This window comes from Stenella coeruleoalba (genome assembly GCF_951394435.1).
Source record: "Stenella coeruleoalba genome assembly, chromosome: 1".
NCBI lineage: Eukaryota > Metazoa > Chordata > Mammalia > Artiodactyla > Delphinidae > Stenella > Stenella coeruleoalba.
The window spans coordinates 107,401,626-107,417,770 of NC_137169.1; the positions used below are offsets into that span (position 1 = coordinate 107,401,626).

The 16,145-nt window shown below is 45.7% G+C and overlaps 3 protein-coding genes across 3 annotated transcripts; 2 read left to right on the top strand and 1 right to left on the bottom strand.

Moving 5' to 3' along the window:
• Positions 1 to 2,976: 2,976 nt before the first annotated feature.
• Positions 2,977 to 3,669, bottom strand: LOC307190190 (histone H2B type 2-E-like). The gene has a single exon (XM_079929242.1). The coding sequence runs from the start codon at positions 3,560 to 3,562 to the stop codon at positions 3,182 to 3,184; it is 381 nt and encodes a 126-aa protein (XP_079785368.1). The 5' UTR covers positions 3,563 to 3,669; the 3' UTR covers positions 2,977 to 3,181.
• Positions 3,670 to 3,868: 199 nt separating this feature from the next.
• On the top strand, positions 3,869 to 4,396 carry LOC307190184 (histone H2A type 2-A). The gene has a single exon (XM_079929228.1). The coding sequence runs from the start codon at positions 3,913 to 3,915 to the stop codon at positions 4,303 to 4,305; it is 393 nt and encodes a 130-aa protein (XP_079785354.1). The 5' UTR covers positions 3,869 to 3,912; the 3' UTR covers positions 4,306 to 4,396.
• A 1,104-nt stretch (positions 4,397 to 5,500) lies between these two features.
• On the top strand, positions 5,501 to 6,316 carry LOC307187126 (histone H3.2; the record flags this gene model as incomplete). Its single annotated transcript, XM_079922868.1, has 1 exon — positions 5,501 to 6,316. The coding sequence occupies one exon, from the start codon at positions 5,501 to 5,503 to the stop codon at positions 5,909 to 5,911; it is 411 nt and encodes a 136-aa protein (XP_079778994.1). The 3' UTR covers positions 5,912 to 6,316.
• Positions 6,317 to 16,145: the final 9,829 nt, after the last annotated feature.

A 16,145-nucleotide genomic window follows, 5' to 3' on the forward strand; every position in this document is an offset into this window, starting at 1 on the left:
ACAGGAAGAAAACTGAGACAAATGTCAGGGTTTGTCGTAAACCAAATAATACCTGGGGCTACCAGAAGCTGAAAGACAAGGAAGGATCCTGGCCAAGAGCCTTCAGAGGGACAGGGGCCTGCCAACACATTGACTTTAGACTTCTAGCCTCCAGAAATGATGACAGAATAAATTTCCGTTGTTTTAAGCCACTCAGTTTGTGGGAATTTGTTATGGCAGCCCTAAGAAACTAATGCAAACTAAAATTTTTAATAATAGAATTATTTAATTTTTAAATAAAATTTCAGATTTTTAAAAATCCTAGACTGTCCTTCATTTTAATGGCAATATTAATCTTTGGCCCTGGTCAAATATTGATTTTAAAATGTGGACATTTAGTCCAAATGTGTAGTTGGAGCACCTCTATTTTTCCTTATCTGCCCTATTTGGCCTCTTTGAGATCTTCCAAGATAAAAGGTCTATCGTCTTTCCTTTTATTCTGGGAAATTATTATTTCTCAAATATTTCAAGATCCAAGTAGGGCTCTGAGGCTGGCTGAACTCCATGAGTGGCTCAGCTTTCCAATTCTTCCTCTCAGCAGTTGCCCTCCTGTGGCCTACAATCATTCTTGCCTTCACACCCACATAACACTACATTCTGCTGCAGCCTCTTGAAAGCAAAGAAGATTCTTTACCAAAAGATAAGAGCAACCTACATTCCCAGTAGTTCAATTTCTGAAATGTTTGTGCTGATTAGATTGGTCTAGATTCCTGAGCTAATCAGTGTGGGAAGTGGTTAGGACTACATTTAAACCAATCATGCCAACGCTAAGAACTGTAGATAAGATCTGTTTTCTGGGAAACACATGTGGCAATGGTTCTCAAACTTGACTGCTCATTAGAGTCACCTGGGGAACTTTTTTTAAAATTCCAAGTGATGACTGTGTCCCAAATCACTTAAATCAGAATTTCTGGGGATGGCACCCAGACATCAGTATTTCTAAAAGTTCTCCAGGTACCTATGGGCAGTCAAGTTTGAGCTCCACCTACATAAGGGATTAGGTGAGCTCCTTAATGAAAATCAGCATAAAATTAGAAAAACAGAATAAGAAAAATGTTACATAGTCAATAACATACATTATAGGGCTATCAACTACTAAGTTACACTACATAAACACATACGAAATCAAATCTCAAAGAATACGTTAAGGAAACATATAAGGTGAAATAAAGTCTAGAAGAATAAGGTGATAGCCTTCATCCCCAGTGCTGTGTTTACAGTGTGGACAAAGAATGTCTCCTGCCATTTCAGTAAGCAAAAGATGTTGTGGCCAAAAAGCCCTCAGCCACTGCAGCCGCCCCTGACGGTGCACCCTGAGGAGATTCAGGATGGAGAAAAACAAGATAATGGCCCTACATAGTTAAGGTGCATATCAAAGAAATGGTTTCAATAAGCCCAAACTCTTGTATCTTCCCATACCTAGGAAAGCACTAAAATCATTAACTTGAGATGTCTGTTTTTGTGATTACCAGTAATCTTTTGATGTTCGACTACATGTTTGGTTATTTTTTTCATCAAAAACTCCTATATATCCTGGCTCCTCCCTTACCTCTTTGGAACAGTCCCTTGGATCTGAGAGGCTGTATCCCAGGCTTAAGTCCTCAGCTAAGTCCACCGAATAAAACATACTTCTCAATTTTTAGGTTGTGCACTTTTTTAAAAAGCAGGTTCATGTTATCTTCGCTGAGCTCTAGATGCATCTCTCACACTGCCAACTCCATTTATCGAGTTGAATGTTGAATGTCAACTCCATATATTGAAGGTTCTCAATCTTAAATCAGAATTCTGGATCTCCCTTCAATGCCCCAACCTATCCCTCCTCCCAGTATTCAATCCTAATCAACAGCACCACTGTTTACGCAGTTGCTCAGGCTAAAAACCTAGGGGTTTTGCTCCGATCCACAGTACTACCTCCAAAATATAATCCTAATCGCAACATTTCTCACCATCTCTATTATTATTACCGTTCTCCAATCCGGCATGTCTAGACTACCCAGTGGTTCTCACACTTTAGCATGCATCAGAATCACCCAGAGGGCTCGTTAACACAAATTATTAGGGTCTGAAGATTCCACCTTTAATAAATTCTCAGGTAATTCTAATACTGCTGGTCTGGAAAAGAGACTTTAATTGAGTCACTGCTCTAGCCTGCAACACTGTAATAGCCCTCCTAATTGGTTCCCTTGCTTCTACTATGGACAGTCTAGGATCTTTGATTCACCGTAGCAACCAGAGGGATCTACTTTAAGGTTAATGAGGTCCTGTTATTCATGTCCCTACAGAAAGCAATCCAAGGGTTCCCAAAGCACTGACACTAACCTCTGAAGCCAGTCTCCTCTGCATTCCCAGCTATATTGGGGCTTTTTGCTCCTCGAACATTTCAAATATTTTCCTGCTTTGGAAATTATGCATATCTTATTTCCATTGTATGGACATGTCTTTTAAATTGAGCAAGCTTTTCTAAGAGGTAATTCTCTGGGGAGAACACTATCACCGAGTATTAGGCAAGTTTTATGTGATTTGATCTAAGATGAGGCAGACAGAACCTACCAGAAGAATGGTTAATTCCTAGGTATCAAGACCAAGCTCCAATTTCCCTATTGGGGAATCTACACATAAACTGGGTACTCAGGTGCTTGTGAATGCAAGATACACAAATGCAAGGAAGTTGTTACTACCAATTGAAAGTTGAGTTATTCCTTTTTTATAAACACCGAGCACACAGTACAAAAAATTAATTACAACCACTGTTTTACCACTTGGGATGGGAACACCAGATGGTCGCACGTTTGATATTCCAACTTCACCTTGCATACCTAAGTTCATAAAAAACATCATTGAAACAGCCAGTTTCAAAAGTTCTGACAAAACGCAGCACATCTATACCCCATCAGCTTCTCCCAAACTAGGTAAGAATACTCCGTTACTTATCTGGAAGAAATGGCTGTGTTCGTACTTAACGACTGTGAATGCTATTAACGTTCACTAGGTGAGGAAACCAAAAAGCAAAGTAGGACTACAAAAAACCCGTGTAAAACAACATGACAGCTTCTTCCACTGAGAAGGTGGGTGGCTCTGAAAAGAGCCTTTGGAAAGTCAAGCGGCCCGGCGACTCGTGCGCGCGCCGCATCCCAGCAGGAACTCACTTGGAGCTGGTGTACTTGGTGACCGCCTTGGTGCCCTCGGACACGGCGTGCTTGGCCAGCTCGCCGGGCAGCAGCAGGCGCACGGCCGTCTGGATCTCCCGGGAGGTGATGGTCGAGCGCTTGTTGTAATGCGCCAGGCGCGACGCTTCGCCCGCGATGCGCTCGAAGATGTCGTTGACGAACGAGTTCATGATGCCCATGGCCTTGGACGAGATGCCGGTGTCCGGGTGCACTTGCTTCAGTACCTTGTACACATAGATGGAATAGCTCTCCTTGCGGCTGCGCTTGCGCTTCCTGCCGTCCTTCTTCTGGGCTTTGGTGACAGCTTTCTTCGAGCCCTTCTTGGACGCCGGGGCGGATTTTGCCGGCTCAGGCATAACGGCAAGCACGAGCTGCAGGGACCACCACGAACACAAACACAGCAGCGGCACCGAGGTTACCGGAAGCGACTCGGTACTTATAGAGGCTGTACGCAAATTAAGGTTCGGATTACGCCGCGTTGCGATTCGCGAGTTTTCAGCGGCTCTCTTGCGAGGGGGACGAGGTTATGTAAATGAGCGGATTCTGGTTGAGCTATCCTATTGGTCAGCAGGACAAAGATGTGTTTTAGCCAATCAAATTGCTCCGTAGACAAGCGCCGTTCTGCCTATAAAAGGGTGAAGCGGCGCTGGTGAGAGTGAATTTGTTAGCCGTCAAGCGGGGGTATTTTGCAGTGCCAGTAGCTGTCATGTCTGGTCGTGGCAAACAAGGAGGCAAGACTCGTGCCAAGGCCAAGTCGCGGTCGTCCCGCGCAGGTCTGCAGTTCCCGGTGGGGCGAGTGCACCGCCTGCTGCGCAAAGGCAACTATGCCGAGCGGGTGGGAGCCGGCGCGCCGGTGTACATGGCGGCAGTCCTCGAGTACCTGACCGCTGAAATCCTGGAGCTGGCGGGCAACGCGGCCCGAGACAACAAGAAGACGCGCATCATTCCTCGTCACCTGCAGTTGGCCATTCGTAATGACGAGGAGCTGAACAAGCTGTTGGGCAAAGTCACCATCGCCCAGGGCGGCGTTTTGCCGAACATTCAGGCCGTGTTGCTCCCCAAGAAGACGGAGAGCCACCACAAGGCGAAGGGCAAGTGAGGCCGGTCTCCGGAAGCCCTCCCAAGCCCCTTACCTGCAGGGGCACCTGTGAAATCAAAGGCTCTTTTCAGAGCCACCCACGTTTTCAAATAAGAGTTGTTCCAACACCTAGTTTGCTCAATTTCAGCTTTCTCAGTAGTAGACGTGCGGCCCCGGGGTACAGAGGGGGAGGGAGTGCCATTCGCCCATCCTCTGGAATCTTTGAGTACCCTACCGGTGTTATGCTTCGGTCGGTGGGTCGGTGGGTGGCGACGGGTTGTAAATCCGGGAGGTTAGTTAACTCGGGTGAAGGTAGCAAGCCTCTTGGGCGCCAGGGTCGACTCAGTTCTAAGTGCTCCGTCAGGCGACCCGCGGTGCCTTAACTCGGAGTCGGATGCCTAGCGAGCAACTCTATAGTATAGTTGTTCCCCAGGCCTCTGCTGAACACTTGAGGTCTAGTACCAAGGGGACGTTACCTCTCTCACACACACGTACACGCCCCGTTCACCCCAGTCGGTTAGGGGAGCGGACAGTTTTCGGGAGTGTGGCGGACCTGGGGTTTGGCTTAAGTGAGTCGACTGTGTCAAAGGGGGGAAAAAAAGGCGCCTTCGCGGCGGAGATACAGGTCCCTACTTAGGGTTTCGGAGGCGGAATCTTGCGCCCGGAGGGGGCCGCACATAACTTTCCGATCCGAAAAGCACCGAAAGGCGGAAACAAAACAAAACAAAAAACCCCCCCAACGATCCGTCATGCCAACTAAGCTAGGGGGCTCTGAGAAGGCAACAAGGCGTTCCGGGGGCGGCGGGGCCAAACAGAACGTTGAGGTTCAATTCGGGAGCTAGAAAGCGTAGAAAGAGGGTTTCGCGGGTAGCGCGTTCCAAGGGAGCGAAGGGCTGAGGAGGAACATTCTGACACAGTTGCGCTCAAAACTAACTCTCACCCTGAAAGAAAGGAAAAACAAGCCAGGGAAAACTGTTGGCAAACTGGAAAGTAGAAAGGGAGGCGGGTGGGCGGGGGTAGGGGGGATTCTGCCCAAGCCAATCAGTGGCGCTAGGGCCTATGACGTCACAGCCAATGGACAGCCAGCGCGGGACTTTCAATTACTGATCCGCCCAATCGGGAAAAGACTGTGCCTATAAAGACCGCTGCGGCGGGCTGGATCCCGGTTCCTCTCCTTGCGCGTCGCTGCGCCGGTGAGCTCGTGTCTCGGTTCGCTATGGCCCGTACAAAGCAGACTGCCCGCAAGTCGACCGGTGGCAAGGCCCCGCGGAAGCAGCTGGCCACCAAGGCGGCCCGCAAGAGCGCGCCGGCCACTGGCGGCGTCAAGAAGCCGCACCGCTACCGGCCGGGCACCGTGGCCCTGCGGGAGATCCGGCGCTACCAGAAGTCGACCGAGCTGCTGATCCGCAAGCTGCCCTTCCAGCGGCTGGTGCGCGAGATCGCGCAGGACTTCAAGACCGACCTGCGCTTCCAGAGCTCGGCCGTGATGGCGCTGCAGGAGGCGAGCGAGGCCTACTTGGTGGGACTGTTTGAAGACACGAACCTGTGCGCTATCCACGCCAAGCGCGTGACTATCATGCCCAAAGACATCCAGCTGGCCCGCCGCATCCGTGGGGAGCGGGCTTAAGAAGTGTGCGCTCGGCTCGAGGTTCCATCATATCCAAAGGCTCTTTTCAGAGCCACCCACAACTGCACTTGGAAGAAGCTGTGCCACTTGGCCGTGCTCTCCCGGCGGACCCTCGCATACCCCGGGAGGAGAGGCTGTTAGAGCGGGCAGAGCGTTGGGCTCCAACAGATAGGCTAAAGAAAGGCCAGGTATCTGGCCTAGTCCCCTGCTTGCTGGCCGCCTTCCGGGGTGTCAAGATCTTTGAGTTTGGTCAGTCGGATTCTCTGGCCTGGCGAGCTTGCCGCTGCGTTCTTGGGCGCGGCCAGGGCGCCCAGTTTCGCTTCTTGGAGGCAGCCACGGGTCCTCCCGTAGGGTCGGGCTCTTCTAGGGCGTCTTCGTACTCGACCTTGGCCCAGAACTGTAATCTGTCCCGAGTGGGGGGGTGGGGGGGTGGGAGGTGCGGGCTGTTAGGCCAGGCGGAGTCACTAGGGGACGCTCAGGATTCGCGGGCTTGAGCGCGCGGGGGCTGGCCTTCAGGCAGCTGAGAGCCGCGCGCAGGTCTGACCTCCTCACCCCCGCCGGAAAGGGCCCCGCCCCGCGTGGCTCTCCGCCTCCGGCGGGAAATCGCCATCTCGGTCGGTCCCGCCCCGTTTCTGCCGGGGAAAGTGAGGGATTGTTGCAACCTGCCTGTGTGTTGGTTGTCGGTAATGCCCGGGCATCACTCCTCAGCGAAGAATTTAGCGGAGGCCATTCATCCCCTTACTCCACCCTCTCTCAAAACTCCTGCGCGGGCTTCAAAGATTTCTCCTGTTATTTTAAGCCCTTGACATTCTCACTTTCCTCAGCCTTGCTCCTTTTCTTTCAAATGCCAACCCCACTCAGACAAGTACCGGTAGCTGTGTGCAGGAATAGACCAGAGGACGAAATAGGATCTGGTGTCTGCGGCTTGGCATTCAGTTCAGGCAGTCGGGTGGGTTTGACCGGCCTGAGCCCAAAGGAGTAGCTGTGGGGAAAGGGACAGACGGCCGGGAGCTCAAGGGCCGCCATAACCTAGGCCACTCCCCGGGGACTCGGTCTTGTCGGTATTGTTCTCGGCTCCACAGCAGGAGACTGATTCTTCCTGGAAGACATCCCGAGAGGCATAGGCGTGAGTTCTGTGTAGTTATATGAGAAGTTATCCAGGTCAAGGCGCTCAGAGTTCAAGCTGTGGGAGGCAGTGAACCAATAGAAGGCAGAACAGACCCTGCTCCTCTCCCTTGCACCCATTTGCTGGTCCCAGGATCTGTAAGGGCAGAGATTTTACGTGGTCTCAGAGGGGCAATTCCTGCACCAGATGAGAGCAGAAGTCCAAGGTCTCTTACTGTCTTTTAGGAATGAACCTGTTCAACTGAGGGAGTGGGACAGTATCTTGTAGAGCCCACACTACACAAGACTCAGATAGGAGCTACTTATGTGGGTCTCAGATGTTATCTCTTTTTAACCTTGATCATCGCTTGTTTGCATCTGGAAGAGGCCAGAGTTTGTGTTTTTGTTGTCTCAGCACAGTTGATAGATAAAAGCATTACCAGAGATGGGAGAGAATTCACTGAGGGGAATAGAAACTGAAGTAGACATACTTTTGTAAACTTTTTTGCCCTTGCAAGGAGTGTGGGGAAAAAAAGAGCAATGTGGACTGCAGCTTCTCCTGACAGTGGGTCCCCAGTTTGCAGCCCCAGGCTCACAGAGATTTTCAGAATAGGCCCTGTTATGGGCTGAATTGTGCCCCCCAACAATTCATATGTTGAAGCCCTAATTCCTTGTACCTCAGAATGTAACTGTATTTGGGCATAGGACCTCTAAATAGGCAATTAAGTTTAAAATGGGGTCATTAAGATGGACCCTAAATGAATCGTGTCCTTATAAGAAGAAGCAATCAGGACACAGACAACACAGAAGGATATCCATGTGAGGACACAATGAGAAGGCAGCCATCTGCAAGCCAAAGAGACAGGTCTCAGAAGAAATCCAACCTGCCGACATCTTGATCTTGGACTTCTAACCTCTTGAACTGTGAGAAAATAAAATTAGTTGTTTAAGCCTCCCAGTCTGTGGTGTTTTGTTATGGCTGCCCTAGAAAACTAATACAGACCCAGGGTTTCATTCCCTGCTCAGACCAACACTGCAAGATGGGATCCTCAGGATCTGTACTCTGTGAGATATAAGCAGAAGCAGCAGTGACTCAGGGCTGTGCAGGGATGGCACATTTACACCCAGCATCTCATCCACTGAAGTTTGTTTTCAAAGAGGCAGCCTGAAGTTCTCAGACGGTGATTGACTTTCCAGCATGTCTGAGCCATTAGTGGCTCAGCAGACCCCTGAGCACATAGATTTCCATGTTAGGGCTCTTCCTCCCCAGGTTCATACTCCCTGAAGGGATACTGCATCAGATTTAAAAGCAGATATCTAAGATCTCCCTGTGGCTCTGAAATTTGGGGTCAGCCTGGGCATCTGTCATGGCTAAGGCAGGTCAGGGGTTCCTAGCTTAGCAGGAATGTCTATATCCTGCCTTCACCCCCTCATTTTTCTACCCACGTCTGTCCTCCTACCACAGCAGTAGATTGCTCACTCACCAAACTCAACGCTTGCAGGGTGTGGAAGGATAATGACGAAAGAAAGCAGAGAGGGAGGAGCACTGGTCTCTTGCTGCTGGAACAGGGGAGGCCCTCCTTGGTTGGTCTTTCCTGGTTTCCTGTCAAAGGTGAGCCCCTTAAGGGCAGGGCCTTGTCTGCATCATTGATCCCTCTTCCAGGGCTGCTACGCAGCCGGGCTCTGGGCCTCAACGATGGAAGTGTTCTCTACTCAGCTGACAGCCCCCTGCCCTCACATGGGGCCAAGAAACAACAGGCAGTGGAAACAGGTGTATACACACTCACTTTCTGAGGAAGTGGGCCTGTCTGACCCAATCCCTGTCACCCAGTGGAGAGTCAGGCCTTGGCAAAACACTGCTGCCTCACCAATCAGCAGCTGTTTGGGGGATTTGCCCCACAAGGCCAAGACAACAGAATCTGGTTCTCACTGTAAGCCTGTTCTGGGAGGTGTGAAGAGTTCTCCAGTGCCTTCAAGGCTTCCCAAACTGCCACAGGCATTTTAGCTTTGATACCTTTTGGGTAATAGGACAAAGATGATATTCCTGCCGCTGTTCTGTGAAGGTCAAACTTCCTAGGCCTAATAGGAAACTTCTGGAATGTCTTCATTGGTTTGAAAACCTAGGGTGAAGTAGTACCCAATTTTTTTAATGTCAATATCAAAATTTAATTATTTTAGGTACTTAAGTAATTTTCCTCTTTCAGATTACAAAAAACAAAATCAAGCAAAAAGAAATTCATGTTCTTTTTAAAAGTTTCATCATGTCCAGCCTGTTTCCAGAAAAAGTTGGTCATGGAACTGGATTGTTTATTGGACTTTGTGTCCTTTAATCAGAGCTGTTGGTGGCATCAGTTAAGGCAGTGGCTAGGAGTGGACAGAGATACAGTGATGGACTTGAGGGAATTGTAGAAAGTAAATTTGATAAGATTTAGGTATTTGGAGAATGCAAGAGAGGAAGGAACCTCTCCTTGGCTTGAGAAGCTAGGAGATAATGGTAGTTTTCACTAAGGTGGAGAATTTAGGGAGAAGAAATTGCTTTTGGAACCAAGAAGCTGCATAAAGTCCCTTCCGACATTGAAGTTGAGATTCCTGTTATCCATCTAGGATACATTCACTAAGAGTTAGGAATATTAATTTAAACAGCAAAGGCGCTCAGCTGGAGCTACTTTGGGGGAAGCCCTTAGCAGATAGATACGGGTAACAGAAGGCAAGGAATGGGATGAGATCTACCCAGGGGTCAAGGAGAAGAGAAGAGGACTGAGGCAGGCATCCTGGTCTGCAGCAGTGGCAAACTCTTCTTACTCTTCAGGACATCTCACACCCAAACTGCTGCAAGCATGCTGTGTTCTTTTCCTTAGGGCTGCTATAGCAAATTACCACAAACTTGCTAGCTTAAAACAACAGAAATTTATTCTCTCACAGTTCTGGAGATCAGTAGTCTGAAATCAAAGTATCAGCAGGGCCATGCTCTCTCCAGAGCTTCTAGGGGAAAATTCTTCCTTGCCTCTTTCGGCTTCCACTGTCTCCTGGCGTTCCTTGGCTTCTGGCAGCATCACTCCAATTTCTGCCTTTGTCTTCACAGGACCTTCTTCCCTGAATCTCTGTGTCCAACTCTCCCTCTCCTTTCACTTATCCCACCCTCAATCCAGGATGATTTCATCTCAAGACCCTTAGTTACATCTGCAAAGACCATATTTCCAAACAAAATCACATTCTGAGCTTCCGGGTAGACATGAATCTGGGGGGAGGACACTATTCAAACCACTACGGATGCTGAGCCCTGAGCCCCTAGGGCCCTCTGGAAGCAGGCCCAGACTTCCCCTGGTTTCCCTCTGCCTAGGTGCCCATGAACTCTCCACCTCCAAAAGGCCATCTGTCAGTCACTTGCACCTGAGTATTAAAACTAAGAGCAATAGCTTTGCATTTTTACTAATGCTGTCTGTGCCCATGAGTGTGGAGCCTAGAGGAGAGGCTGTATCTCCACGTGGGGAAGTCCAGGCTTCAGGGGCAGTGCAGGGAAATGTCTTTGGCCCTTGGTTAGATGCCTCTGGTAATCATGAGACAGCCTGAACTGTCTGGGCAATAGTAGAATGTTCCCGGATTCATTTGTCTGGGAAAAGCTGGAAGAGAAAAGATATGGAGCTAGAATAGGAGTTCAATGTCTCAGTTTCAATATCTGTAAAATAGTGACAATAAATGTAGACACCTCATAGGATTACCATAGGGATAAAATGAGATAAATACAAGTAATGCAAAAGACTTAGAGCAGAGTTTCAACATGGCAATAAATTAATAATTATTAGTCAATTTAATTAACATTATGATAAACACTAATTGATATTAGTCCTAAATCTTTCCTTTGGGAACATTACAATCATGTTGTGGAAAGAAGGACTAATACATAGGAAACAATGGGTACATTATTTAATCTCTAGATGATTAGCATCTTGAGATTCTGCTAGACTGTGGCCCAGACATTAAGAATACTTGGGTTCCTGAGTGCCTTATGAATCACAAAAGCTATTCACTTATGTCCTCTCATTTGGTTCCACAAGAACTCAGGAAAGGAAGAAGAGGTTTGTTTCCCTGCCTTACAGTTAAGAAAATTTCTGGTGAAGATGAGACACCTGGGTATGTGGGTCACCCAGCTAAAAAGTGGCCAGGATGGAATTTGAGCCTAAGTTTTGTGTTTTAAAATCTTAAAATTTGTATGGAGACACAATAGATCCCGAATAGCCAAAGCAGTCTTGAGGGAAAAAAACAGAGCTGGAGGAATCAGACTCCCTGACTTCATATTATACTACAAAGCTACAGTAATCAAGACAATAGAGTACTGAGACAAAAAAAGAAATATAGATCAATGGAACAGGATAGAAAGCCCAGAGATAAACCCACGCACCTATGGTCAACTAATCTATGACAAAGGAGGCAAGGATATACAATGGAGAAAAGATAGTCTCTTCAATAAGTGGTACTGGGAAAACTGGACAGCTACATGTAAAAGAATGAAATTAGAACACTCTCTAACACCATGCACAAAAATAAACTCAAAATGGATTAGAGACCTAAATGTAAGACTGGACACTATAAAACTCTTAGAGGAAAACATAGGAAGAACACTCTATGACATAAATCACAGCAAGATCTTTTTTGATCCACCTCCTAGAGTAATGAAAATAAAAACAAAAATAAACAAATGGGACCTAATGAAACTTAAGAGCTTTTGCAAAGCAAAGGAAACTACAAACAAGTCGAAAAGACAACCCTCAGAATGGGAGAAAATATTTGCAAATGAATCAACGGACAAAGGATTAATCTCCAAAATATATAAACAGCTCATGCAGCTCAATATTAAAAGAACAAACAACCCAATCCAAAAATGGGCAGAAGACCTAAATAGACATTTCTCCAAAGAAGACATACAGATGGCCAAGAAGCACATGAAAAGCTGCTCAACACTGCTAATTATTAGAGAAATGCAAATCAAAACCACAATGTGGTATCACCTCACACCAGTTAGAATGGGTATCATCAGAAAATCTACAAACAACAAATGCTGGAGAGGGTGTGGAGAAAAGGGAACCCTCTTGCACTGTTGGTGGAGATGTAAATTGATACAGCCACTATGGAGAACAGTATGGAGGTTCCTTAAAAAACGAAAAATAGAATTACCATATGACCCAGCAATCCCACTACTGGGCATATACCCTGAGAAAACCATAATTCAAAAAGACACATGGGGCTTCCCTGGTGGCGCAGTGGTTGAGAGTCCGCCTGCCGATGCAGGGGACACGGGTTCGTGCTCCGGTCCGGGAAAGATCCCACATGCCGTGGAGCGGCTGGGCCCGTGAGCCATGGCCGCTGAGCCTGCGCGTCCGGAGCCTGTGCTCCGCAACAGGAGAGGCCACAACAGCGAGAGGCCCGCGTACCGCAAAAAAAAAAAATAAAAAAGACACATGCACCCAATGTTCATTGCAGCTCTATTTACAATAGCCAGGACATGGAAGCAACCTAAGTGTCCATCAACAGATGAATGGATAAAGAAGATGTGGCACATATATACAATGGAATATTAGCCATAAAAAGGAACGAAATTGAGTTATTTGTAGTGAGGTGGATGGACCTGGAGACTGTCATACAGAGTGAAGTAAGTCAGAAAGAGAAAAACAAATATCGTATATTAACACATATATGTGGAACCTACAAAAATGGTACAGATGAACCGGTTTGCAGGGCAGAAATAGGGACACAGATGTAGAGAACAAACTTATGGACACCAAAGGGGAGGAAGTGGTGGTGTGATGAATTGGGAGAATTCAAAAAAAAAAAAAAAAAAGAACTAAGCAAATAAGTAGGTTTTGAAAATATTATTCATGAGTTTGCTTCCATTAAAGCCAGGGAGGAAAAAAAGTTTTGTGTTTTACTTTTTTTTTTTTTTTTTTGTATTAGAGTCAGTGTTTCAAGGAAAAGTGATATACACAATAGATACAAATAACATCAATACATGTACTGTAGGGGAGGAAAACTAATTTTCCCTCTGACCTTTTGAATTTTTAGGTGAGGCCCCCATAATAAAAAGAGAAATTAACAAGAAAAAAGCAAACAAGATTACTAACAATGTATACCTCATGTATACATGGTAGATACTCAAGATAAAAATGAGTAACACACTGAGGTGGCTTAGAATTCAGACTTAAATATCTTTCTTAATAGGGAAAGGGGACAGGGGATCCAAGCCTCTTAGGGGAGAATAAATGACTTTGAGGAGAAATGAATAGGCCCTAGAAGAATAGATGGGAGGTATGATAGTTTGTGACAAAGTTTATCTGAGTGTGGTCCCGACTTCTGGTCTCCCATCCTGTGAAGTGTCAATGTTCCCTGGTCAGTGAAACTCTCCGGGGAGGGCATTTATGACAATTGAGTTCCTTTGGAGAATCTGTCCTTAAGCAGATAAGGGGAGTTCAAAGAAAGTCTGTCCCTGCATTTCCTGTTTTTCGAGTGCCTACAGCTCAAAATGATCAATATGCCAAAGTGGCATATTCTGGGATGGCATGTTCTATGACCCTTTCAGTACAGTAGAACAGACCTCTCCTGACCTCAACCCCCAGTAAGAAACACATTTTACATGGCCTCCTAGTCACATTCACAAAAGAATATAAATTGCAACAAGTTTCACAAAATGATACTTACTATTTGTGATATACTCTGATACTTTCTCTTCTCTTCTTCTTAAAAAAAGGGAGAAAAACGTGCTCTCTATCAAGTAAACCGATTTCATAACCCACTAATGAGTTACAACCTATAGTTAGAAAAACACTGGCTAGAGGAAACTACAAAGAATAAAGTAAAAATCATCGTACTTATTCTTTAAAGTCAATATTTCTCAGAACATGCCTTCTGAATCTTTCTGTTCTTGCACACATAACCTGATGCCTGTCTTTATGGGGAGGTGATACCCACATGAATAGCAAAAGTGGAAGGCCTATTGTAGTGGATGATAAAGAGAGTGCAGGTTGAGCTCTGTGGGAGCTGAGAGGGAAAGGTCAATTCCAGCTGAACAAACAAGGGAACCCTTCCTGTAGGAGGTGATATTTGAGGTGAGTTCTCAGGAATATCTAGAATCTGAGATACATTTAGATTGGGAGCTAAGGAAGGTGGTGTAACCCAGGCAGAAAGGAGAGTGAAAACAAAGAAGAATTGTTGTTGGACCACAGGTAGCCTGGACAAAGGGCAGTAATGAGAAATGAGCTTTTCATACTGGGGACATCAGGGACCAGTTTTAGGGGCCTCAAATGCCAAACTATGGAGTGGCTAGGTTTTACTCCCTGAACAATGTTGGGAAAAGTCTATAAGTAAGCAATATACAGAAAAGCAAACACAGAAGCTATCAAACTCATGTACAGATGCTTGAGCTCATTAATAATCAAAGAAATGAAAATGAAAGCAAAGATGAGATATCACTCTACACCAGATAATCTGGCCAAACTTAGAAAGTTGGATGACCCAAGCATTAACCTGGAAGTGGTCTCATGGGAGTCCTGATGCCTTGGTGTTGGAAGTCTGAGCCTACCATTCTGGAGGGGAGCCTGGTACTACTTCATTCAATAAAGAATAAACGGACCCTAGTATTGAGGGTTCTTATCCAAAAGATATTCTTACATAGGTCCATGAGGGAAATGCACAATGATGTTTATTTATAACAGCGTGTTTGTGATGATGGGGAATTGGAGCAAATGTGGATGTCTGTCAGCAGGAGAGTGGGGGGTAAAATGTGGTGTTTGCACATCCTGGAGTTCAATGCAGCACTTTCAGTCAACAGAGTGCATGTTCACATCACAACATGGAGAGCAAAAGAGAGATGCAGGTTTTTGTGGGAGTTGAGAGGGAAAGGCCAATTTTTAACATATACGTTAGAAAGGGGGAAAGTAAAAAATAGAATAAAATATAAAACACAATACCACTTACATGCATTCTGAGAAAGTAGACATTTGCTAGGACCGAGAAAGTAAAAAATCTGTTCTGCCATTCATCAGGCTGAGATGAACGTCAAAGAATTAGTCAAAAATTAGCAGGAAACACAAGTCCCAAGGACATGCTGTAGCTATAAAGAGTCAGAATCCCCTTCTTTGAGGGACCACTGCTTTCTTATTCACTGAGAAACTTTGTTCTCTTAAAAATCGTAGATTATCAGAACTTTGGCTGTGTGAAATCGTAGCAGTAAGAATGAAATATCCCCCTCCTGCCCAGAGGACCTAAATCACTCTGAGAAGCAACCTTGATTCTTGCTGATATGACTGTGTGACTGTGGGCACATTACTTAACCTCTCTGTGGTTCCATGTCTACATCTGTAGAATGGAAATAATAATACTACCTACCTATAGGGTTATTGTGAGGATAAAATGATTTAATACATGTAAAGTGTTTAGAACATTGTCTGGTACCAAAGAAGAGTATATAAGCAATAGGAACAGAAAAAGCATATGCCATTCTAGTTTAACTTTGCATCTATTTAGTTAGTAGTAAAGTATGTTTTGCAACTTTTTAAAATTTTTGTTTTGAAATAATAATAGATCCACAGGAAGTTGCAAAAACAGTAGAATCCATGTACCCTTCACTCAGCTTCCCCCAATGGTGACATGATTTAGAGTTGTAGTACAATATCAAAACCAGGATAATGACATTGGTACATTACCGTTAACTAGTCTATAGACCTGAATTACTTTTCATAGTTTCATTTAAACTTCATTCATATGTGTGTGCATGTAATCCTGTGCAATTTTATTCCATGTATAAATTCTTCTAACCACCACCACAATCAAGATACAGACCTGTTCAATCACCTCAAAAGAACTCCACAATTTACTCCCAACCACCTCCTACCTCACACCCACCCTCTGGAAACCACTAATCTGTTCATCTCAGTAGCTTTGCTATTTCGAGAATGGGTTGAATATATAGTATGCGAGGATAATTATTTTTAATGCATAGAAAGCAATACACTTTTTGCAGGAACACAAAGAAGCGAAATTAGAATGATTGTCTGAAAGGGAGCAAATAATGAACATAAAAAGGAATAAAAAGAACAGGGGAAATGGTTCTATTAAATGCATACAGCAAATATAGTAAGAC